The 26559-nt window shown below is 50.3% G+C and overlaps 1 protein-coding gene across 3 annotated transcripts in view; it reads left to right on the top strand.

The window, feature by feature from the left end:
* The window catches only part of PRKN (parkin RBR E3 ubiquitin protein ligase), a 533123-nt gene that overhangs the window by 232424 nt on the left and 274140 nt on the right, over positions 1–26559 (top strand). For 2 of the 3 annotated variants that reach the window (XM_059699897.1, XM_059699895.1), the window contains exon 4: positions 18467–18588. In XM_059699897.1, the coding sequence (XP_059555880.1) occupies positions 18467–18588 (122 nt within the window). The remainder of the gene's footprint in view (positions 1–18466; positions 18589–26559) is intronic. The other variant, XM_059699896.1, reaches the window with a different exon arrangement.

Raw genomic sequence — 26559 nt, forward strand, 5'->3', positions numbered from 1 at the left:
ATGGGTTGAAGTGTAAAGCATAGTTTTAAGAGAACAGGAGTTTAGAATGAGATGGCGATCATATAACTGATCGGAAACCCTTGTATCTGAAACCCTTGTGTGAGAACAGAGAACCGAGAGGAGAGACAGATTTCTCAGGGACTGGCTGGGGAGAGCGTCTCTGACTCCAGAGTGCACACTCCCAGGCAAGGCCAGTGAGAAGCCTGCAGTTGGTTGTAGTCAAGTTCAAGCCCAGGAAGCTCACTTCATAAAGGAAATAAAACACCAAGGGAAGAGAAGACCTAAAAGTCAAATAGAGAGACGGGATTAACTGGAATGGGAAAATAATTTGAATGACCCCTACCAGGAATAATAGAAGAAAAATGGTGATGTAATATCAAATACTGTGAAACACCTGTTGACTTAGAATTCTATACCCAACATACCCAGCAAAAATATGAGGAAAATGAAGATAATTTTAGACAAACACTGAGAGTACTTACAGCCAATCTGAAAGAACCATCAACGTATTTGTAACAGAGACATCACAGACTGAGAAGAACATCTAACACTTTGTTCACAGATGACCTGATTATCTGCATAGAAAATCTGAAAGAATTGACAAAAACACTCCTGTCACTATTAAGAGTGCAGGACACAAAGTTAATATACAAAAGTCAGTTGCTTTCTTATATTATCAGCAATGAACAAGTGGAATTTGAAACAAAAAGCAATACCATTTGCATTAGCACCCCATAAATGAAAAACTTAAATATAAACCTGATAAAATATTTACTGGATCTATGTGAGGAAACTCACACAACTCTGATGAAGGAACCAAAGACCTGAATAAGTGGGGGGATATCCCATGTTCATGGAGAAGATGCAGTATTGTCAGGATGTCAACTTGATCTAAACAACTCTTTTTTTTTTTTAATTAAATCTTTATTGTTCAGATTATTACATTTGTTCCTCTTTTTTTTCCCCCCCATAACTCCCCTCCTCCCAGTTCCCACCCCACCCTCCGCCCTCACTCCCCACCCACTGTCCTCATCCATAGGTGCACGATTTTTGTCCAGTCTCTTCCCACATCTCCCACACCCCTTTCCCCTCCAAGAATAGTCAGTCCATTCCCTTTCTATGTCCCTGATTCTATTATAATCAACAGTTCATTCTGTTCATCAGATTATTTATTCACTTGATTCTTAGATTCACTTGTTGATAGATGCATATTTGTTGTTCATAATTTGTATCTTTACCTTTTTCTTCCTCTTCCTCTTCTTAAAGGATACCTTTCAGCATTTCATATAATCCTGGTTTGGTGGTGATGAACTCCTTTAGCTTTTCCTTATCTGTGAAGCTCTTTATCTGACCTTCAATTCTGAATGATAGCTTTGCTGGATAAAGTAATCTTGGTTGTAGGTTCTTGGCATTCATCACTTTGAATATTTCTTGCCACTCCCTTCTGGCCTGCAAAGTTTCTGTTGAGAAATCAGCTGACAGTCGTATGGGTATTCCCTTGTAGGTAACTGAGTTTCTTTCTCTTGCTGTTTTTAAGATTCTCTCTTTATCTTTTGCTCTTGGCATTTTAATTATGATGTGTCTTGGTGTGGTCCTCTTTGGATTCCTTTTGTTTGGGGTTCTCCGCGCTTCTTGGACCTGTAAGTCCATTTCTTTCACCAGGTGGGGGAAGTTTTCTGTCATTATTTCTTCAAATAGGTTTTCAATATCTTGCTCTCTCTCATCTTCTGGCACCCCTATAATTCTGATGTTGGTACGCTTGAAGCTGTCCCAGAGGCTCCTTACACTATCCTCGCATTTTTGGATTCTTTTTTCATTTTGCTTTTCCGGTTGGATGTTTTTTGCTTCCTCGCATTTCAAATCATTGACTTGATTCTTGCGCTCCTCTGGTCTGCTGTCGGGCGTCTGTATAATATTCGTTATTTCAGTCCGTGTATGCTTAATTTCTAGTTGGTTCCCCAATATAAGATCGAGGGTCTTATTAGTTTTCGTGTAGATCTCATTAAGTTTATCGGCAGCTTCTAAACAGTTCTTGAGAGACCTTAAAAGTGTGGTTCTGAATTCTATATCTTCCATTGACAATTTTGTCCTGTTTCTTTGTCTCCGCATTTTGTTATGCTTCCTTGGTGCACCCCCTAGTGGTCTTTGTTCGCAGTCTTATAGTTAAATCTTGATTGTTGTAGCTAATCCCAAGGAGGGTTTGACCTCCAGGCCAAGTGGCTATGAGAATCAGCTGTGTCAGCAGTGAGAGAACTTCTGTCCTCTAGGGAGGTGCTAATCTAGCCTTTGCCTGAGGCTATCCGGCAAATGCCTCTGTGCAGGGCTTGGGCGGGGCAGGGCGGGTCGCACAGGATCAACAGGGTGGGCCGGAGAGAGCAGTTATGGCGGCTCTCAGTCCTGTCCCCAGGGGCTCTGCCTCTCTGAGTCCCAGCACCCGCTGCAAAGCTCGGAGAGAAAGCTGCACTCGCTCTGACCGAAGCCAGACAGTCCCGCTTCTCCCGTTTGAGTCTGGGCCCCTAAAGACTCGCCCGGATCTGGAGCTCAGAGTCTGCGACTCCCTCCTGATTGAAGACAACAACCGCGCCCTCCGCCGCCAGCCCGCTCCGCGCACTCCGTACCTCAGAATTTGACTTCAGCACTGCGCCTCCTCTGAGTGTCCGTGTGCGTTTCTCTTTCCTCCTAGTTGTAGGACTTCCACTCAGCCAGCGTTCCTGTGGTTCTGGGTGATGTCCCTTCCGTTTTTTGGTTTCACTTTTGAAGTAGTTGTTCAAAGCAGCAAACTCGGGCGTTAACCTATGCCGCCATCTTGGTTCTCCTCATCATCGATGTTTCTTGATCTAAACAACTCTTGTGGAAATCCCAGCACCGTGTTTTGTGGATGTGGATCCACTGATTCTAAAGTTTATACGGAGAGGCAGGAGACCCAGAATATGCCATCGAAGGAGAAGAACCGAGTCAGGGCGGGAATGGATGCTGCCTTAGGTGGTGCCAGGCTATCGAGCTACTGTGATGAAGGCAGGTCATGCCAATGAAAGAACAGGCAAATAGGTAAATGGAATGAAATAGCCAGAAACAGACCCATATGATCTGGCCAGCTGATCCCTGACAAAAGACAAAAGAGGACAGATAGTCTTTTCAACAAATGGTGCAGGAACAACTGAATATTGACAGACCTTATACTCTGCAAAAAAAAAAAAAAAAGAAAGAAACCACAAAGAAGAAAAAAACACAAACCTCAAAATGGATCATGTATTTACATGCGAAACAAAACTATAAAATTTCTAGAACATAACACTGGAGAAAACCGAGATGACCTTGGGTAAGGTGATGGCTTAGGTTCAACACCATAGGCATGCTCCATGAAATAAATAAATGATAAGCTAGACTTCATTAAATTAAACAACTCCCTGTGAAAGACAATCTCAAGATCATGAGAAGGCAAGCCACAAACTGGGAGAAAATATTTGCAAAAGACATCCGGTAAAGGCTATTATCCAAAATATTATCTCAAAAATAAAATGAACAGCCCAATTAAAAAATAGGCAAAAGATGTTCCCAGACACCTCCCAAAAGAACATGTGCAAGTAGCAAATAGCATATGAGAAGACTCTGTAGCATATGTCCGGAGGGAATTGCAAGTTAAAACCGTGAGATGCCATTACACACCTATCAGAATGGCCAAAATCCAAGGCACTGACAGCACCAAATGCCGGCAAGGTTGTAGAGCAACGGGAACTCTCACTCGTCGCCGGTGGGTATGGAAAATGGAGCAGCCACTTTGGAGGGCAGTTGAACAGTTCCTTACAGAAGTAAACACACTCTCACCACGCACCACTGCAGCCGTGCTCCGCGGGGCTCGCTCAGATGAGGGGAAATGGCTGGTACGCAGTTACCTGCACACAGATGTCACAGCAGCTTCATTCGTCATTGCCCGGACTCAGAAGCAGCCACCATGTCCTTCGTAGGTGAACGGAGAAGCTGTGGTGCATCCAGACAATAACATACTATTCACAGCTGAACACATATGCACTAGCAAGTCATGAAAGGACTTGGAGGAGACTCAGGTGCACGTGACTAAGTGCAGGAAGCCAATTTGAGAAGCCTGCCTACCACGGGATCCCCACTATGGGACAGTCTAAGAACGAAAACTATAGAGATATAAAAAAAATCAGTGGTTGCCAGGGGCTGGGGGCGGGGTGGGGGGAGGGAAAGGGGGGCGAGGAGGGATAGAGCAAAGAGGTATTTTTAGGACAATGCAGGCCATCACACATTTGTCCAACCCACAGAATATACCACACCAAGAGTGAGCCCTGAGGTAAACGTGGACAGTGAGTGGCAATGGTCAGTGCAGGCTTGTGGGGTACACTCAGGCAGTGTGCAGCCTGCACTGCGCCTGGGGTGGGGGTGTGGGTAATGGAGAAGGTGGTGTGTGTGTTGGTGAAGAGGGTCTGTGGAAACCCCTGTACTTGGAGCTCAGTTTTGCTGAGAACCTAAAACTGCTCCCATCAAAGCTGTTAAAAAGTAAACGAAATTGCTTTTAAGGCTTGCGCTCTGAGTACACATTGTGGCAGATACAGCGTGATTATTAGAGGGTATGTTCTCATCAGCGGCTTTGCCGGTGGTCGAATGTAGTACAAGATGAAAATTACTCTAGAATTATAAATTAGCTAACACCCGCCAAACACCCATCAGCCCTGGAGGCCCGTAAGGAAATAAAATGATCAGCTTCCGACTCAGTCTCACGTGTCCACATCTCACTGTGCATCATACATGCTAATGACCACGCCGGAGGGCGTGAACTTCCTGGTGCCTAGGACAGGTTTAAGGAGCGCCCCCCAGGTAAACCTTCCCCCAACACGAGACTTTGGCAGTCACGCCCGAGCAACTTAAATTTGCTCTCACATCAAATTATTACAAACACTTCAGGATTCGGCCAAGTACTTGGTTTTTCTCCAACAAAGACGTGTTTGCTATAACATGCCCTTTCGGCTCAAGTGGGGATGTGGAGGACGATTTTGCACAGCTTGGGGAATTTTGCCGGCCTGACATATTTTGGGGTGAATTTTTATTTTCTTTTTATTTAAAAAATTTTTTTTATTGATTTCAGAGAAGAAGGGAGAGGGAGAGAGAGAGAGAAGCATCAGTGATGAGAGAGAATCATTGATCGGCTGCCTCCTACATGCCCCAAACTGAGGATTGAGCCCACAACCCAGGCATGTGCCTTCACCGGGAATCGAACCTTGACCTCCTGGTTCATAGGTCGACGCTCAGCCACTGAGCCACACCAGCTGGGCTTGGGGTGAGTTCTTGAGGGAGGGGGAACAGTCCTATATTCCATTCCCAGATGGTAGGTGGGTGGGTGGATGGATAGATAGATGATTGATAGATAGATAGATAGATAGATAGATAGATAGATAGATAATAGATAGATAGATGATAGATAGATAGATGGATAGATGATAGATAGATAGATAGATAGATAGATAGATAGATAGATGAAGAGAACTCATGATAAGATTGCTAAGCTAGATACAAAACAGTGAAGTTCTTACAGGACAATGAACCATGCATTGGGGCCATCTGCCCCAGTGAACAGAAATTCTTCACATTTCCATCGGAAGTAAATGAACGCCTGCCCTACAAATTGTAGCAGATCGCCATAGCACTTTGGCCTAATTCCAAGTTTCAGCTGTTTTTCTATTTTGAGAATGAGGCTGAAGTAGTCCTAGTTAATGTGTGAACTGTTACAGAAAATCATATTTTTCTCCTGACAACCATTATTCTAAGTTCATTGTAGAGCAGCGGTTCTCAACCTGTGGGTCGCGACCCCTTTGGGGGACCCCTTTCACAGGGGTCGCCTAAGACCATTGGAAAACACATATATAGTTATATATTGTTTTTGTGATTAATCACTATGCTTTAATTATGTTCAATTTGTAACAATGAAAATACATCCTGCATATCAGATATTTACATGACGATTCATAACAGTAGCAAAATTATAGTTAAGAAGTAGCCATGAAAATAATTCTATGGTTGGGGGTCACCACAACATGAGGAACTGTATTCAAGGGTTGTGGCATTAGGCAGGTTGAGAACCACTGTTGCAGAGACACAATTTTTTTCACTCTCAATAAAATAATTTTTTTTACTAGCACTTCATAGTTTATGAAACTTTTACACTTATCTTACTTGATTTTCACTGGGAACATAACTATTACCTGTGTTTATACAGAAAGTGACGGGAAAGACCAAATTTCCTCCTCAGAGTCCCCCAGCTCAAAGGGAGTGAGGCTCAGGTTTGAACCAAGGTCTTTGGTTCCATTTCTCATCCCTTTTAAATTGGATCGAAGTGTCCATGGGAAATTGCTTTGATTTTGCCTGGCGTGTAACATCAGCACGAACCCTATGCACTCTGATGTGAGAACAAATATCTCTGTTTTTGTAAAATATCTGAGTCACAATTTCCCAAATGAAAGGATGTCTGCTTTCCACAGCGTGACATTTGATGTGAAAAAAACACATACCAGCTGACAAGAAATACATACCAGCTATAGAAAAACCACTCTCAGTGCATTTGGAGTTAGTCAGTGAGAGACTATGATTTCTCTGTGGCAGGAAGTTATATAATCTTTTCATTTTTTCCAAGCAGAATGGGGCCTCCAGACTGCTCTCGACATGTTTGTAAGGCTTTTTCCCCGCCAGCCCCAGGTCATGACAACACCTGGAGTGCCTCTAGCTCTGCACCTTAACACAGTGCAGGTGGCCGGAACAGTCCGGACCACATCCATGTCCTGGTGTCCTGGTCATCACCTCCTCGGGGACCAAATGTGATCAGTGGGCCCTTCAAAAGCTCCGTGAGTGAGAGAACATTCCGATCTTAGCATGTAGGACTAGAGCCTCTCGGCAAGGCAGCCGACGAAGCAGAACCCGCCCCCTCCGCACAGACACCGCTGCCCGCAGCCCGCTCCTCGGGCTGCGTTAGAAAATCTAGAAATTGCTGCCCACTGCACGCCAGGCAGGTGCCTCCAAGGAGCAGCTGCTTCTCCGCGCTGCTCTGGTTTACAGTAATTGGGCCGAAGGGAGCGATCTGGTTGTAATGTGTTTTTACTCTGCTGTTTGACAGTTGTTGCCCGTAACTACAAGTTATTGATGGATTGATGATACGATATATTCACGAATTATGTTCACAGTCCTTGGTGATTGGAGGGAATCAGTAATTCTTGGGAAGATGGAAATACAGCATTCCCCTCGGGAATAATATCTAGTTTGCACTGAATAATTAGCTTATCATTCTTCTCTTTCCTGAGAACTGGGAGGCAGGATTTGGGACCAGTCAAAACCCACGCACCCTCCTTAGTTACCCAGTGAGGTTACAAATATAGGCCTATGAATGGTGCACAGGTCATGGACCTTAGCTCACATAATTTTGAAAGGATCTGAGGATGGTAGGTGAAGAGGAGAGAGAATTCAGACAGCCCACCTACTGTGCCATAGAGACCTACTGAACATGTACCTGGTCGGCTGACATATATATATAGATTTTAATTTATTTTTTACAGAGAGGAAGGGAGAGGGATAGAGAGTTAGAAACATCGATCAGCTGCCTCCTGCACACCCCCTACTGGGGATGTGCCCGCAACCAAGGTACATGCCCTTGACCAGAATCAAACCTGGGACCCTTCAGTCTGCAGGCCGACGCTCTATCCACTGAGCCAAACCGGCTAGGGCTCGACTGACATTTTCAATCAATGGGTGAATCAAAATTTCAACTAAGAGGTTTCAAGTAATCACCTCTGTTCTTGAAGCCAGTTTTAATGCCCCATTCTCAGAGCACTTGTTTCTTTTTTCCCTACTGTTTACCTTGGAATAATTCTCCCATTTCCTCCTGTTAACCAGGGGGGCATCCCACCGAGTTGCCCTTGACAAGGGCTAATGGATGGCGTCCATTAACCCTTGGAAACTGTGACTGCCAGCCACTTCCAGGTCCTCAGTGTAGCACTCCACACCCCTCCTGACTGTTCAGCCGCGGCAGCATGTGCGACATCAGCACAATGGAGCCTTTTCAATAGAATGGTGAGGCGAGCCCATCTCAGAGAACAGCCCACACAAATTGCTGCAGCCCCAGGGAGGACCCGCTCGCATCTAGGCTTGAGCTCCGAGGAGCAAGTCATAGCCTGTCCCGCAGGTCGCAGCAGGCAATGGGAGGGGAAGTGCTTTTCCTAACGCCCTGCGTGAGGGAACTGCCTTTCAGGCACGCGCCTGATTACTCCCCTGTTCTTAAGGCTCTTCTGTGTGAATTAAAGTCAGTGCAGTTCTCCGGTGGGAGCTGACGAGTGACTTCTGTCTGCATGTGGGTCTTGAAAGCCAAGGCCCTGGGTAAGGTCACTGACAGTGAGTGTAGGTGGAAAGGGAGCCGCTCCTGACGGCACCTGGAGCCCGTCACCTCGGGCCACCAAGGGCCCGCCGAGAGCTCTGCCAGGGGAGCTCGAGGTGGGGCAGGGCCCGCGCCCGCGCGTGTTCCCGGAAGTTCCTTTCTTCTGGCTGCGCCGCCTCCGGAAGACCCAGTGGGTCTGAGGAACCGGAACCACGGACAATAGGACGCTGCCTCCAGAAGGCTGGAAATAGCGTTTGCAGCCATGTGTGCAGTGCAGTCCTGGGCTCTCCTAGGCACTCAAGCAGAGCTCATCTTCGTGTGTTCACCTCATTAAAAGAGGATTTCCATAAGCTTTGAATAGCTCTTTGAAGATATTTATAGCTTCAATCAGCTCACCTGTTTATCAGCATTAACTTGGAAACTTCCAGCTATCTTTCAACAAAGCGGGAGATCAGTGGACTGAGAAGCATTCCCCCAGGATTTTTTGTTTTCCATTTTAATAACTCATACCTCGAAGTGTTGGGTTTTACATGAGAATCCGCGTTTACCCTGAGGATCTGTCCCGGGGCCGTCATGACAATACTTGTCGTCTGTGAGGAGTGAGGGCAGCCCAGCCCCCCGGGGAGCAGTGTCACGGAGCTCCCCCTAGCGCTCCGAACGCCTACTGCCGGCCGAGCGCCCTCTGTGCCGCCAAAGCTGCGGCGCTTCCGGTGCGTTTTAGAAATAGTTTGATTTTAAGTTAGTGCTTTTGTGATCTCTACATTTCCGGTGAAATATGTCCACCCCCAAACACACCTTCTTAAGTAAAAATAAAGACTAAAGTTATTGCCCTAACTGGTTTGGCTCAGTGGATAGAGTGTTGGCCGGCGGACTGAAGGGTCCCAGGTTCGATTCCAGCCAAGGGCATGTACCTTGGTTGCGGGCACATCCCCAGTGGGAGGTGTGCAGGAGGCAGCTGATCGATGTTTCTCTCTCATCGATGTTTCTAATTCTCTATCCCTCTCCCTTCCTCTCTGTAAAAAAATCAATAAAAAATATTTTTAAAAATTTAAATGATGAAGTCTCAACCATTAAAAAAAAAAAAGACTAAAGTTATCAATTTTATTACATGGCAGTCCCTCCCAGACTAAAGTTTGCTTCATGCTCGGCCCTTTTGATGACCTCGGTGGTGAAGTTCCCACGACATAAGGCGCGTGTATTCTTCCGCATCAGTGTTTCGGGGTCTGTGGGTATAGGCCCAGACGTGGGGTCGCTGGGTCAAATGGCAGCTCCATTTAAATTTTCTTTTTTAATATATTTTATTGATTTTTTACAGAGAGGAAGGGAGAGAGATAGAGAATTAGAAACATCGATGAGAGAGAAACATCGATCAGCTGCCTCCTGCACATCCCCTACTGGGGATGTGCCCGCAACCCAGGTACATGCCCTTGACCGGAATCGAACCTGGGACCCTTCGGTCCACAGGCCGACGCTCTATCCACTGAGCCAAACCGGTTTTGGCCATTTTTAATTTTTTGAGAAACCTCCACACTGCTTCCCACAGTTTGCACAGTCTGCACTCCCACCAGCAGTGCACGAGGGCTCCCTTCATTCCACATCCTTGCCAGCTCTTGTTGTTCGTTGATGTGTCGATGGTAGCCGTTCTGACAGGTGTGAGGTGATGTCTCCTTGTTTTAATTTGCATCTCTCTGATGATTAATGACCTTGAGCATCTTTTCATGTATCTATTGGCCAGCTGTATGTCCTCTTTATTTTTTAAATATATTTATATTGCTTTCAGAGAGGAAGGGAGAGGGAGAGATAGAAACATCAATGATGAGAAAGAATCACTGATCAGCTACCTACTGCACAATCCTCACTGGGGATCAAGCCCGCAACCGGGCATGTGCCCTGACCGGAATGGAATTGTGACCTCCTAGTTCATAGGTTGATGCTCAACCACTGAGCCACACTGGCCAGGCTGTGTGTCCTCTTTAGAGAAGTATCTAGTCAGAATCTTAATTTTTATATAGCTTATATTTATATAAACGTAAGCATTTTTCAGTTATTCTATAATTTATCTACATTGTGATTAGATATTCTCATTGACTTCCAGAGATAAGTTCAAATGAGAGAGTGAAAATCCCTCTCTCTCATAGCTTATATTTATATAAACGTAAGCATTTTTCATTTATTCTATAATTTATCTACATTGTGATTAGATATTCTCATTGACTTCCAGAGATAAGTTCAAACGAGAGAGTGAAAATCCCTCTCTCTCATAGGCTAGGCAATGGCAGCTCATTGAGCTATTGCTTTTAAAAAATAGAGGGTCATTATTATGAATGATGATGCATCACTTCTATTGTCTCTGTGAATTGAACATTAAGGCCCACCAAAGCTTAAGTCTTAAGACATAAAACACAAGCAAACATACCAAAACCCCCCACAAACCCATGAAGACCCCCAACTTCATTCTTTAAAAGATGAATAAAAACCTTTTGCAGACTTTGGAGAGGTTAGTGGAGCGCTAGGGAATGTCTATGATTAAGAGCGGTACTTTGGTATAGTGTCCATTTTACCGACTGTGTGAAGACTCCATCGACTGACCCCAGCAGCCCGAGCTGCTGAAGCCAGTGCACGGGCGAGCCCGAGTTTGGGACACCAGCCCGCTGCGTCCTGAGAGAGGACTGTGCAGCTGTTCCTGTATATTCGCTCAGCAAGTGGAGTGTCATGCTCCTGCCTCGTGGCACCTGTATTCTCAGACTGTAAACCTTTGTATCTGTAGACCAGGAAGAATTTGCTGTTCCCAGAACAGTGTGTGTGTGTGTGTGTGTGTGTGTGTGTGAGTGTGTGTGTGTGTGAGTGTGTGTGTGAGAGTGTGTGTGAGTGTATGTGTTTGTGAGTGTGTGTGTGTGTGAGTGTGTGTGTGTGAGTGTGTGTGTGAGTGTGTGTGTGAGAGTGTGTGTGTGTTTGTGAGTGTGAGTGTGTGTGTGTGAGTGTGTGTGTGATAGTGTGTGTGTGTTTGTGAGTGTGAGTGTGTGTGTGTGAGTGTGTGTGTCTAATTGGGGCGGCCCAATATACCCGCATGTGTGGATGAGGATGGGGTATGACACACTGATGTAATTTACTCAAAGGCCAGTTTGTAGAACCCACACCTACTGCCCATCCCGGGCAGCGGTGGCGTAATTGCAGGTCTCCGTCTGTGAAAGGAGTAAAGCTTGCTTCCTCCCTCCCCGCACGTGCGGGAGGGCAGTGGATCAGTGCCTGTGGTCCGTCATCTCTATTTTACACGGGATGCGTTCTAGGCCTAGCACTGCCTCTCCCGGGGCCTGTCCCCTGCCCTGTTTCAGCCTCGCCCACAGACTCCGTGACGAGCGTCTGGGTGTCGCTCTCAGGTCCGACTTGTCACACAGAGTAAATGACCATCGCCATGCCGCTCCGGCAAGACCTTCCTTCTCAAGGCCGCTGGGGCGGGCCCTGCGAGAGCCTCCCCTGCGTTGTTCTTTTATTTTATTTTAAAAATATATGTTTATTGATTTCAGAGAGGAACGGAGGGGGAGAGAGAATCATCGACCAGCTGCCTCCTGCACGCCCCACACTGGAGATCGAGCCCCCATCCCGGGCCTGTGCCCTGACGGGAATTGAACCCTGACCTCCTGGCTCATAGGTTGACGCTCAACCACTGAGCCACCCCGGCCGGGCTGTATTGTTCTTTTTTAAACCCTCACAGCATCCTGCCGAGGAGAGAACAGGCATCTGGGGTCCCCTGGTGGCGAAGGGGACAGGGCCGAGCGGGGCGGGATGTGGGGCACATCCGGCTCTCAGACGTCTTTTGAGGAAGTTGCACACCGTCATCCGCAGTGTCTGCACCTTCTGCCATGGAAGCGGGAGCCATGGGCGTCTGCTCGGGGCTGGAAGGGCTGTGACTCCCCGCGCCCACCTTCTCTGCACCCACAGGTGCCCGTTTCTGGGGTGAATGAGCACCGATTCACCCGCTGGCTATTTATTTAGAACTAATCCTTAAATTATGCTTCACGCTACAGTTTCGTCTTAGCACGGGGCGCTTGGTTATTACTTTCAAAATGAAGAATGAAAAAATAAATCGGCAGCAACAAGAGCGACAAAACCCAGGCCGGCGAAGGCACCGGCTTTAATCACAGTCCCTCCCAGAGGAGACCATGGCGCAGATGCATTCAGCACTAACTGCAGAAGCGGAGACTGAGCTGTCGGCCGGGGCGGAGCTCTTGGGGAGGCTGCTGGGTGACGGTGTGTGATGGAGATTGTTGGTGAGGCGCCGGGCCTGGGTTACTTGGGGAGCGAAGGCTGGGGCCTGGTGACGCCTGGGGGTGCGACGCCTGGGGGTGCGCGGGGGCCCACTGCGGGTGAGTCACAGTGTCTGTGGGGAATGACTGTCCCCTTAGGGTGGCTCTATGGTGCGTTTCCAGAGTCCATTTTTCCCACTTCACATTTACTTACCCAAAGTCCTGTGCAAAAATGTAAAAAGTGTTTTCTTTTTTGTTTACTTTTATTTATCATACTAGTCATTTCTGTGATCTAAGTAGGCCTTACTTCCAAGGATACGTGAAGTTAGTCCAGTGCATTTGGCTGGTGCAACCATGTTCTAAAAATTTGGTATCAGTGATACATTCTGTTTTATGTGAATTTGCCCTCACACTACCATGTGTGATAAGTTTCACATCATTTAAAGCATGAGAGCCTGGCCCATGTGGCTCAGTGGTTGAGCATTTGAGCGTCGACCTACGTAAGAGCCAGGAGGTCAGGGTTTGATTCCCGGTCAGAACACATGCCTGGATTTTGGGCTCAATCCCCAGTACGGGGTGTACAGGAGGCAGCTGATCAATGATTCTCTCTCATCATTGATGTTTCTATCTCTCTCCCTCTCCTGTCCTCTCTGAAATAAGAAAATACATATTTTTTAAAAAGAGAGAATTTATTGACCTAGCGAGTATTTATTGTTCACCCGGATCAGGGACCTGCGCTGGCAGTTTCTATGTGGACAGGGCCCGGTGTCACATACAGGAGGTCATAACCACAGGGAGGGGAGGACGAGCAGGTAGCGAATACGAGGCAGGATTTTTCATTCAGAAATGTGCATTGAGTTGGAGGGGACGCGACCCTTTTCCTTTTGGGGGTCCACAGCCAGGTGCCACGTGGAAGGGAGCCTCGGAAGTCCACAATGGGCGGGTTTCACGTGGAACGGCCTCAGACCGAGTCACGCTGGAACTAGCGGGTGGCTTGGGGCCAACAGAAGGAAAGGGTGCGGGAAGGTGACCTGGGCCGACTGCTCATTGGTGCCTGTCTGAGTGCACCCGGCTCGTCGGCCTGTGTTCCCGCAGATGTCACCAGACACAGCCGAGGGTGACCGCCGCCCAGGGGGAGGACAGCAGATTCTGGCAGGTGCGGGGGAGGCTCTCTGCCTCGGGCCTATCCCAGGTGCTCATCGCCGCCCAAGCAGACTGGGGTACAGTCCCGGGGCCAGCGGGAGGGGCAGCCGAGGGAACGCGGCAGGCTGCAGCACATGCATGTGCCCGCGCTCAGCCCTCCCCGCTCCAGGACACAGCCCCGGGCAGCTGAACTCTGGTTCCCCGGGACAGCGTGATAGAACTTCTGAGGTGAAGGGGAAGTTTTCATCAGAGTCAGAATGACTTTTTTTAAACATCCATTTGTCTTATTAAAACAATGGGTTTGAGCCCTGACCAGTTTGGCTCAGTGGATAGAGCGTCGGCCTGCAGACTGAAGGGTCCCAGGTTCGATTCCGGTCAAGGGCATGTGCCTTGGTTGCGGGCACATCCTCAGTGGGGGGTGTGCAGGAGGCAGCTGATGGATGTCTCTCTCTCATCGATGTTTCTAACTCTCTATCCCTCTCTCTTCCTCTCTGTAAAAAATCAATAAAATATATTTTAAAAAAAACAATGGGTTTGGGCCTGAGCTCATGACTAAGACATAAAAGGAAAACGAGGATGCTACAGGTCACACCGGCTTTTCACAGAATCACAGCGAATGATACTGTGCTGAACGGGGCTTTCCTCCGGTGCTGTGACATTGCTCGTGCCCCGGCAGTTTTGGGCCCAGAAGAGAGAATAAGGAAGGGGAGGCTCAATGAGGGTCCCGCTACCGGACAGGGTGGGAGGGAGAAGCTGAAGACACGGTGGGATGGCGATGGGATGGCCGTGCTCGGTGGGAGCGCTGCTGCGGACGCTGTGACTGCATCCTGACCACGAACTGCTCCCAACCTCTAGCACGAAGAAACCTTCCCAGAGAAGTGAATAGACTTCACGTTGTAAAGTTACATCCGCAGACTAACCCCTGGCTCATGAATGATAAGCGTACGAGCCTATTGATTGGGGTGGAGCGAAGGCTTAACTCTCAGTGGGCTCTTGGGAGCGGTGACACAGCCGGGTTCATAAACTCAGCAGGAGGCTTGTCCGGAGCAAGCCCACACGCGGGATTGAACCCTCCCTTCATTTGTTTTTTTTAAGACCTGCAGTCTCACAGAAGCTCGGTGAGGAAGCTCAGGTCAGACAAGCTTGGGTGGGCTGTGCTCAGTAGCTCCTGCTCTAAGAGTCTAGAGCAGTGGTTCTCAACCTTCCTATGCCGCGACCCTTTTCCTCATGTTGTGGTGACCCCCAATGTCATTGTTACAAATTAAACATAATGAAAGCATAGTGATTAGTCACAAAAACAATATGTAATTATAGATGTGTTTTCCGATGGTCTTAGGCGACCCCTGTGAAAGGGTCGTTCGACCCCCAAAGTGGTCGCGACCCACAGGTTGAGAATCACTGGTTCTCTGTAGAGTTTACCAAGCTGGTGTGGCTCAGTGGTTGAGCATCTTCCTATGAATCAGGAGGTCGTGGTTCAATTCCGGTCAAGGGCACAAGCCCAGGTTGCAGGCCCGATCCCCAGTAGGGGATGTGTAGGAGGCAGCCGATCCATGATTCTCTCTCATCACTGATGTTTCTGTCTCTCCCTCCCTTCCTCTCTGAAAGCAATAAAAATATATTATATATATGCCAAAACCGGTTTGGCTCAGTGGATAGAGCGTCGGCCTGCGGACTGAAGGGTCCCGGGTTCGATTCCGGTCAAGGGCATGTACCTGGGTTGTGGGCACATCCCCAGTGGGAGATGTGCAGGAGGCAGCTGATCGATGTTTCTCTCTCATCGATGTTTCTAACTCTCTATCTCTCTCCCTTCCTCTCTGTAAAAAATCAATAAAATATATTTTAAATAATAAAAAAATATATTATATAAAAAAGAGAGAATCAATAAGGAAACCTACTAAAAAAAAAAAAAATGCTGTCAAGTCCTGCAGGGGGAGGACATGCTTACCGTGGCTTCACTGAGCCTCTCTTCCCCGGGTGTGGCTCAGCCTTGCACAGCGGGCACCCGCTGTCCGTGCCCTAAGGTGCACCTAGAGGACTTGGCTAGCCCGCGAGCAGGGCTACCGAAACCACAACCACTCGCAAAGCTCCTTGGTTTTATTTGGGGGGAAAAGTCATTTTTAGGAAGTTTAAGGACTTAGAGTGAGCACTATGCTAGCTGCGACTTAATTACCAATGATTCAGTGGACACAGATTGACATGTAGCACACGGTATGTTTGTGTAGCAGACGGCCCCCTCAACACTCAGCTATGCAGCATGTTCACAGGGGTAAGTTACAGTGAAGCAGACAGTTTGAAAAGGTTTTGGAATATTTCTCTAGTTTTGAAAACTTATAATAGAAGGAGGGGAATCGACCAATGCAAGCTGCTTTGACTCTTCTGCATGGGAAGGGCTGCCCTCTAGAAGGACTGGTCAGGAGAGAAAAAGGGTTTTAAGACCCAAACAAGTAAATGGGCAGGGTCCATGCTGGTGCTGAGACAGCGGCACCCTCCGGACTGGCTGCTGGCGCTTACACTCGCCTCACTGCTCCCGTAGCTGTCGGGGCTCCACATGCAAGAGTGTGAGTGAGCCTGACCCCCGTGGGCGGGCACCAGGAGCCTGCCCGGAAGATGCCCGTCGGGGTGTCTGTTCTGCTTCCCGTCCTGTCCTGTCCTGTCCTGGGCGCTCGGAGCTCAGCGGGACGCAGAGAAGTTGGTATGCGCAGTGTCCTGTAGCCACGTAGGCGGGAACCCTTCCTGAAAAGGGGTCTCAGGGTTTACCGACTGCGGGCCACAGAGAGCCAGCAGCTCGGAATCTGCTGGAGCCGGGCCTGGCCTGACCTCGGCCTTGCTCAGACTGGCTCTTCCTGCCCAGCCAGTGCCGCTCTGGGCAGCTGAGAATGACCGCGTGTCATCGGGGGGCGGCGCGGCCCGGGCGTGGGCTGCAGTGCTTTCTCTGTCCTCCAGCGGAGGTGGCGGCACAGGAGGTGGGGGTCCGTCTTCAGATTCCCGGTGTATCATGGTTGAGATACTGTTGGGAACGCACTTGGAGGGAGAGGGCAGGCCCCAGTCCCCGGTCCCTGAGGTGCTTGGCTCCTGCTGTGAAGCTTGCTGACTGTGCTGCCCACAGGCTGGTGTCTGCGGCCCGGGCGCCTCTGGGAGCGTTCCCTTACCCATTCCCTTTCTCCCTCCTTTTTAAAATCGTTTAACCTTTACCGTAGGTTATAAAAATGGAAGAATTGGATTTGTCCATATTGTTGATAAAGGTTTTAACAGTAAAGGCTCTGCCTCCTTCACCAAGCTCACCTTCCTCCACATTCAGATGTCACAGTGCTGCATCTTCCCGTGTTCTGTCAGTTATCGTGGTGCCTCTGTAGCTTTAACGTGCTTCTACCTGCCATGTTTCTGACACATATATGACCTTGAGGATATATTTTATGTGGTTATTATATTGCTAACAACACTGATATTCGTCAACTTAAATACCTTTCACATTAAGGCACTAAAGTCACGAAAAGGTCTCAGAAAATGATAGTTTCTTATCAATGACTTCTGGTGTGAAAAGGTAGATATACGTATGTGTATACGTATGGAAACTGGAAGCCAAATATTAATCTCTGGAGACTAAGGATTATAAAGTATGTTGCCAATAAATGATAAAAATATGAAACTTGACATCTTTATTGTGCTTTTCATTTTACAAGTATTTTCACCCATAATATTAGTAAAGATGGCTGAACAAATGACAATTCAGTGTCTTTTTTGTAAATTAGTAAAACAAATGGAGCTTCATAAGACTTTAGGATCTTTTCTCATGTTTATACTGTTTTCAGTAAATCATATGCATTTCAGAGTCTAAAGGTTTTAACTCCTAATGATCAAAAAATACTGTATATTATTTCTAGATGATAAACAAAATTTTATGCATGGCCTTAGGTAACTCCTACCCGGCAAGAAGGAAGTTAAGGATTAAAAGAAGAATTTAGTAACGTTAGAGACTTAGAAACCTGGAAAGGTGGTTCTTTTACTGGTCAGCGCTTCTGCATAAAGTTCGCTCTTTGCAAACGTGGGCGTGTGAACCCCGCCAGCAAGGCGTCCTCATTGCCAGAGGCGCGTGGGGACTGATCTGTTTGCCCGGCTTTGACTCTTGACGGAGTGCTCCTAGGGCGGCATGTGTCCTGGTGGAGAGCCCACTGAAGTGCAAAGCCCCGTCCAGGCCTGTGTGCGGTCCGCCCTCGCGGCTCTGTCTCCCCCGGGTGTGACCATGCATTGAAACCCAGCAAACTGGGAAGGTACTTGCATCATGAGAGATGGCTGGTCCATCCCTGTGATCGATAGGAAGAGGAAAGGTCTGGAGCCTTCGAAACTGTGTTCAGAGCGTGGAGTTGAACTCAGGAGCACCGTCTCTGCGTCCCCACAGCCCCCACACTCCCGTCCCTCGTAAGCCTCGGCCCCAGAGGGCGCCCTGCATGTCCCCGAGTCCCGGCAACGGGGCCGGCTCTCCACGCAGCAGGTGGCCCACGTGGCTCAGTCACGGGGCTGTGGGCCAGAAGAAACGGCTCTCGCTATTTTGACCATAAAACTAGATTTCCCAAATTACATTGTTGTAGCCTCATTGGAACATTTATCTCGTGACTGTCTCACGTGCTCCGAGGAGTCAGCCCGAACGCGTGCCCGTTTGGTTCTGCGTCGATCACTGATGGCCACGCCTCTGCTTCTTTCCCAGCAGGTCGACCGGCCTACAACAGCTTCTACGTCTACTGCAAGGGCCCCTGCCAGCGGGTGCAGCCCGGGAAGCTCCGGGTGCGGTGCGGCACCTGCCAGCAAGCCACGCTCACCTTGGCCCAGGTAAGGAGGGGCTGGCAGCGGCCGCCCGGCGAAGGGAACACATGGTTCAGAGTTGCCGCTGGAGTCACCGTGTCTCTCACAGACAGCTTCCATGTGGTTGTCACGTTAGTGGTGTCTGACGTTTCAGTCAGAGCTGCAGGACTCTGTCGGTTCAGGGAGCCGTGCCGGGGCCCGTGTCTTCAGTGAGGCCTGCTGAAAGGAGAGGGACGGCCTCCCCCAGTGGGAGGGGAGACTGTGGGTGCCCTCTTCACCTTCCTACGGTGCTGGGAAGGGTTCATGTCCTGGATCTGTGTGGGTAGCAGGTTTGTGTATAGATGTCACCATCCAAGGGCGGCTCCTGAAGATCGTGCGCTGAAGGATGCTAAGTGTGAGGGGCAGGTGTGAAGGGAAGCTGTGGCCGGGGAAACAGCAACCCGGTGCCTTTGGAACAGGGGCCCGCAGCCCCGTGTCTGCTGTGGCCTCGCTGGCTTCTGCACCGTCCACAGGCTGAGGACGTGTGTGACGTTTTCACGTGGTTGGGAAACACCAGAAGAAGAGTACCGCGTGAGCCGTGCCCATTAGGTGAAGCTTGCACTCAGCATCCACGGTGAAGTCCTATTGGGACGCGGCCATACCCCTTCTGCACAGGCGGCCTCCTCCCGGGCTCCGGGCCTGGGCGGAGAGCCCTGACACTGACTCTCTGGCCCCCTAGAGAAAAGACTTTGGGAGCCGATGGAAACCTTGCACACAGCTAGCTGGCGGCGTGAGCGTCAGGCTGTGCAGGACTCACGGGCTGAATGTGAGGTGGATGCGAATGTGTGAGGGTGGGGAGGCCGGGCAGTGCGTAGAGAGGGTACATCTGGGGAGGCAGGAAAGGACGGAGCTGGGGCGACCAGGGCCGACGTGTACACAGGTCCCCGTTACCACATCGGGCCCAGCGGTGGCGAGAGAGTTGAGCTTGTGTCCTGCAGGCCGCGGAGAGCTGGACAGTGTGCTGCAGACACAGGGCTGCGTGAGAGATGTTAGAACCACTTAGTGCCAAAACCATCCGCTGTCTGGATTGAGGTTGGTGGCAGATTGAAGGCAGAGAGGTTATTAATAAACCTTCACGGGGTGCTGAGGAGGAGGAGGGCAGCAGGGACCTCGCCTCATGCTGGGGAAAACGGAGCGATTACGAACAGTGAGTCAGTGTTTCAGTCCAATACGTGTCAGCCTCACAGGAGGCCAGGTGCGAAGACCAGCCCGTGAGTGACTCAGGTTCGCCCTGACCCTGGAGGGGACCGTCCTGGGACTGTTCCTGGAGAGAGCTTCTGTCCTAAAGCCCCACAGTGTTCTCCACCGGACGCCCCTCGCCATCCCAGTGCAGCCACCAGCCCTGCTGGTCTGTCCGGCCTCGCCCCGCCCTGCCCCTGCACAGGGGCTGTGACCGTTACTCACCTCCTATTCCCAATAGAAAGAGCAGTAACCAGTCATTACGGAACTCCAAGCCTAATCCTTTCCGTGGGTTATCTCCGTTAATTATGTGGAAACACTCTGAGGTAAGCACTGTTAGCAAATCCATTTTAGATTGGGGAGGAAAGGAGGCTTAACGAGATTAGGTAAACAAGCCGGCTAAGCGGTGGCCCGGGATTTGAGCCGGCGGTGTGACCTCGCCTTGGAGGTTAAAGTTCCCCCTCACCACACAGGTGGGTCTGTTACACGAGGGTCCCCTGCCGATGCCCCTGTGACCACAGGTGGGTGAAGGCTGAGTCAGGTGGGGCAGCCGGGCAGGGAGGCCAGGCCCATAAAGGAGTCAGCCGCCCGGGTGTCAGCAAGTGTGTGTGTGTGTGGGGGGGGGAGGGGCGGGGGTGTCAGTGTGGCCAATCTTTAGTTAACAGGGAGAACCATAAACATGCACCTTTTCCTTGAAAAATACGCTCCATGAGGGAAACAGAAGCAAACAAAAAGGAAAAGCACCCCCAGCATCTGCCTGAATGCCCCAAACCTGAGTGTAGGGGTCACGTGATGCACGCCTGTGGGTTGGGCCGGGGCAGCTCTCCATCACGTGAGTCTCCGTGGGAGGCGGTGCAGGGCGAGCTCCCCCAGGGGCTCTGGAGCCGGAGGCCTGGGCTAGAGGCTCCTTCGTCACGGCCCCCCCTGCCCCCCCCCCCCCCCGTCAGCTCAGGAACTCTGGGGCGCGGGCCTGGGGCCCGAGGGCTGAGGGAGCAGGGCAGGGTTCTTACTTGTTGTGACGATGAGTGGCTATAGGAAGAGTACTGAGAACGCCAGGCGTTGGCTAATTCCTTTTAGAGAAGCGAAAGCACCCGCCCCCAGCCTTGTATTTCTCTCATTCTTACGACAGACCTGCACAGTGGCTCTTGTCGCCCAGTGGTGTGAACAGAGAGGGTAAGTGACCACCCGAGTCCACGGTCAGCAGGCGTTGGCCCCAGGAGGGAGCGGTCCTGTGCGTGTCTCCCTGGAGCCCGCCTTCCCTAGCAAAGACCGGGCCTCGCAGGTCTGCCGGCCAATGTCCCGTGATCCCACTAAAGCCCGTGGACTTAAGCGATCATTCAAAAGTCCTCCTGGAGAGAATATGCTGAAGGATTTTTAAAGTGTCCGTCTTCAAAGACTCCTTAAGGACGGCTTAGCCCAGGTGCACAGTGTGTCTGGGCGCGGCACAGCTGCCGTCAGCCAGGACGCAGGCCCGGCGCTCCAACCTCCGTTAATGACCACAAGTACACACTCCATGGGGCCGCCAGATGCCGTCTCCGGGGTCAGGCCACCAGCCCGGCCGAGGGTCTGCAGGCAGGTCCCGCCCGGCGACGATGGGCAGGTGCTGAGCCGGCCCCGAGGAAGGGGTCCTGTGTGGACAAGAGACAGTGCTCCGTCTCCTTTTCCAGGGATTTATAAAGATCTGCAACCACACGGTTTTCTCTGGTCAAGAAAATGGAGAAAGAGGAAGGACCGGGTGTGGCTGGCTGGTGTGATGGCAGCGTGTGGTTTATCAGGGCTTCTTTCCGTTTGTTGCTGTGATGTGTCACGTTGTGGATGTGCGGATATTGTACCAGCCTCGCATCCCTGGAATAAATCCCACTTGATCGTGGCGTAGGATCTTTTTAACATACTGCTGGATGCCATTTGCTAATATTTTGTTGAGGATTTTAGCATCTGTGTTCATCAGGGATACTGGCCTGTAGTTCTCTTTCTTTGTGTGTCTTTATCTGGTTTTGGGATTAGGGTGATGCTGGCTTCATAGAAAGAGCCTGGAAGTGTTCCTCCCTCTTGGATGTTCTGGAATAGTCTGAGGAGTGTAGGTGTTAGTTCTCCCTTGAATGTTTGGTAAAACTCCCCTGTGAAGGTGTCTGGACCCAGGCTTTGGTTTGCTGGGAGTTTTCTGATTCCTGCTTCTATTTCATCAGTTGAATTGGCCTATTCAGGTCTTCTGATTCCTCCTGATTCATTTTTGGAGATGCTGTGTTTCGAGGCATTTGTCCATTTCATCCACATTGTCCAGCTTGTTGGCCTGTAGTTGTGCATATCTGGACTTGTATAGGGGCTTTTCATACACAAGGAGAAACACTTGAACCTACTTAGCCACCTGGGCTATTTTTAAAAACCTAATCTTATGTTTTCTGCTGGAGAAATAAGTTGGCAACAAGCCCCAGGCCTCTCCTGAGTCCTAGCAGTGGCCCCCTCATTTTGTGGGGTGGTTGTGAACTTACCCATAATTCCAGCATTTCCTCACCACTCCTCACTATGTGAATACAATAGCATTGAGCTGCCTCTCACACATGATGCGTGAGGTGGACATGTCTACATGCTTCCTCTTAATAGAACATTGTCCAGGAAGATGAGTAACCATTTCCGTCGTGGCGTGAGGGATGGCGAACCTGATGTCTGAAGTTTGGCCTGCCCTTGAGGACACCTTGTTCAGCTTGGTTTTCTTCTTTGTCCAAATCAAATTATCTTTTTTATTTCATGCTCACCTTGACCAGGGTTTCCATTAATCAAAAGAGCCTTTAGAAAAATGAACACTCACTCGAAAATAGCGAACAACGGCTGATTGGAAAACCGTGGCCGGCGTCCAATTCCCTCGCCCGTCCAAAGTCGCCCACTCGGGTCCGCATAGAAATGACCTGGCCTGAACACGAAGGGGGCGCGTTGCCCGTGCACACGCATGTCTGGTCGTGCTCGGGAATGATAAAGTGGACGATGGAAAACATCTGCCACCGCTGCTTTCCTCGCCAGTGTGGAAAAGCAAGAATCACTGGTCATATCCTCAGAGCCCTTTTATTTTTCATAACCCAGTAAAGTGGGCAGAAAAAGCAAGGTTTTCCAAGATCTGTAGACCATACGCTGCTTTTAGAAAATAATGAGAATTAAAGAAGGAATTCACATGGAAAATAGAAACAGTACCCTGAGACTTACAGATGCTTGTCCTTCGTCCTTCCCGGGGATCTGCCAGACCCGAGAGCAGCGTGTAGTCAGTGGGTCCCTTCTGCTGTCTGTCCTGTCATGGGGGAGGAGCGAGTCCTGGTGAGGATGCAGGATGGACAGTCAGACGAGGCTCTCAGCTCCACTCTCCCGGCCCTAAGCTGTGCCAGCAGGAGACACGGGGACAGTGGTGACACAGTGTCCTGGCTGGTGGCGTCCCTGAGAAGCTCAGGCTGATGGAGGAGAGTCTGCCCTGGGGACCATTCTAAGGGGGTCCCTCCCCGCCGGCATACGCCCGCTGAGGCCACTGCTCACCGCCCGGTGGACAGCGCCTCCTGCAGGAAATAAAGCTTCTGTGATAGGAAGAGGCGGGCTGGCTTTTCTAGCAGGACACGGCTTTCAGTAAGCGAGGGTCTTCATGGACGAGTGGCGACTTCGACTGATTGCAACAGTGACGGAGACAGGATGCACGTAGAAGTGAGACGGAAGGACACTCTGCACGCGGCATCCTGTTGGGATCCTGGGCTCAGAACCGCCTGGGACCAGAGACCCGGAGAGAGCGGCTGCCACGGCCGTGTCCTGTAGGCGCTTGAATTCTGGTTCTCGCGCTTATTAGCTGTGTGACTGTCTCAATTTCTTTCTGTAGTGTTGTTAAAATATATTTTTATTGATTTCAGAGAGGTAGGGAGAGAGAGAGAGAGAGAGAGAGAGAGAGAGAGAGAGAGAGAGAGAGAAACAGAAACATCTATTTGAGAGAGAGTCATTGATCAGCTGCCTCCTGCACACCCCACACTGGGGATCAAGCCCGCAACCCGAGCATGTGCCCTGACCGGGAATCGAGCTGTGACCTCCTGGTTCATGGGTTGACACTCAACCACTGAGCCACGCTGGCCAGGCAGTTTGTCTGAATTTCCTTGTCGTAAACCAGAAGTAAAGTTTCACCGACATTACAGCAGTGATTCGAGGACTTAACTCCTTGACGCAGGCAGTGCGGTGCCTGGCATAGGGGGACACATTTGGAAGCTGGTAGGTCTCACTATCTTTTGTCCAGGCGAAGAGTTTCCTACTCTCATGTACCGCCCTGACCTCTCACCTCTAGGGCTCTTCCCGGCTCAGCTACAAACTGGTTGTCCCTCAGCACAAACTCCAGGGAACCTACCTACCACCATTAACATCTTTCTATGTGCACTCAGTTTATTAGTCTTTTGTAAAAATTGAATTTATTGGGGTGACATTGGTTCACAGAACCATACAGGTTTCAAGTGTACAACTCAACAAAACATCACCTGCACACGTATCGTGTGGCCATCACCCCAAGCAAAGCCTCTTTCTGTACCCATTACCCCCCTTTGCCCACCCACACCTACCCTCCCCACCCTCCGCTCGGGCTGTGCCCACTGCGGCCTGTGTCTGTGTTACAGAGAGATGGCTGCCCCAGGCACGGGGGTGATTCCCCGCTGCCGTCACTATAATCACTTTATCTGAAAAAGAGCTTTATCTTGGCCACTGTAATGAAACTGCCTCGGAATAGCATTAAAGCTAAAAGGGTCCTGATGAGAAATGGTGCAAGAAATACAGGAAGATGGACCGTGCCCAGCGTGATGGATTTTAGTTAAAATTGGGTTATAGATTAGGGACAATTTATGGGAGGAAGTGTATTAAGAAATGTAGCCTCAATGTATAATCATCCCTAACCTTAATATTTGTTAGAGATTAATTGTTGGTCAGGAGTCTACTTGCTTCTCTTACGATCAAACCTGCTCTCACATCTGCAACACAGGCCTGACCCAGAGCTGCGCGCCCTGAGCACAAGTCTGCCTCCTCCTTCTTTCTGCTCAGCCATCGGGCTGCTGGGCACCCCTGAGTGTGTGGGGCTGAGTGGGAGAGCCGCTGTGCGTTGTCTTATGCTGTGACGTGTCTCTCCCTCCAGAGGCCCCGGTGTCCCCGTGGCCAGGGTGTCGCTGGGCCTGCGACGTGTTGGTTTGTGTTCCGTGCTGGGCCGCGGAGCAGGCAGTGTGTGGCTTCACCTCCCTCCTCCTCGGGGAGAGAGGAGCCGCCCACTGCGGCCTCCCCTGAGACCCCGGGCGCCAGCTTTCCATCGTCGTCAGAAAGTCCTCTTCTTGAACAGGCCTGTGCGTATGTTTTTATGAATGTGACCAGCGCCTCAGCACTTCCACATTCGGGGTTACACTGGTTTCTTTTCGGTCTTTATTTTAGTGATTTTGTTTCTCCAGAAATGTTTTAAAATTTTTCCAACCATTTCCTCTACTAGAGATTTCCCAAAAACTGTCTTTATAACCAGTTACAAGTCTGCAGCATCTCATGACGCTCACAGGTGTCGGTGTGGGCTGGGCAGTGCTGTGTCCCCAGAGCCTCTGAGATGCCCCCCCTCCCCCCCGCCACTTTCCTGCTGCAGCTGGAGGGATGGGGCGGACAGGGAAAGGCAGGAGGCTCCGCACCCAGGACTGAGGGCAGGGGAGGGGTCTGAGGAGCTCGAGCCCAGAGGACCTGGCTGCACAGCTTATAATCAGATCAATCAAGTACATCCTGAACGGATCAAGATGTAAGTCACCTGGCTTTTCGCTCACTCGGTGACTCGGCTTCGGTGAATGTTTTCAGCTGATGTCCCCAGCACCAGCTCCCACTCATGGCCGCAGCCACGCAGGCGGGCGGCAGACTGCTGGTGAAGCCACCCACTTCCAGCAGAGCTCCGGGTCACTCCGTGGCCCTGGCAGATCCCTCCAGGGCTCTGGCTGAGGTTCTGGGGGACGAGAGCTGCAGCCAGGGCAGGGTGAGGAGCAGCCACACTTGTTTTGTTTATTTGAAAAAGGAAATGATAATTTACATGTCATTGTTCCTAACGTGGCCGTGGAGCCACCAGTCATTACCAAGGAAGTTTAAAAGGCTCGAGTTTTCCAGCAGCAACAGGAGAGCCACCACGGACCAGACCCGCGGTCATTTTGCTGGTTTGACCCATTGCTCCTCCGTTAATAAGGAGAGAGGATGAGGCGGACGTTGGGGGGCAGAGACCAGTGGCTGCCCTCCTGTGAGTGCACTGCTGTGCGATCATCTTCATCGTTTTCATGCCTGAGTCTAAGTGACGCCATCGCAGTTTCTGCTCGTCTCCCTGTGGCAGCCCTGGGGACGCAGCCGGCCTGGCCCTTGTGTTTGTGCGGGAAACGCCGCCGTTATGTCAGCCTTTGGACGCATACGTGGGGCTCCCTGGTTTTGTGTGGGATGAACGTGATAAATTATTACTTGGCCACTTAGACGCTTTATCAGGGATCGTGGAAAGAAAACACAGACCCTAGGGCACCGGGTTAATTTCTTTGTCTTTTGCTTAAGAAGCGAATGCCCCGAACGCCTCCCCGGGGACAGATGAATAGAGTGTAAGAGCGCTGCCTCCCTCCGCGCGGAGCCTTCCTCAATGCTTTACCAACAACAGGTGTGCTGCCCGCGGTGGACAGCGTGGGTGCGGGGCACGGGGAGACCCCACTGCGGTGTGTGTAGTTGTTTCACAGAAGACCTGGTGCTCACACACGCTCGTGTCTTCCACTGGGGACCTCACGCTCCCTGCGC

Source organism: Myotis daubentonii, chromosome 6, assembly GCF_963259705.1.
Source record: "Myotis daubentonii chromosome 6, mMyoDau2.1, whole genome shotgun sequence".
Taxonomy (NCBI): Eukaryota; Metazoa; Chordata; class Mammalia; order Chiroptera; family Vespertilionidae; genus Myotis; species Myotis daubentonii.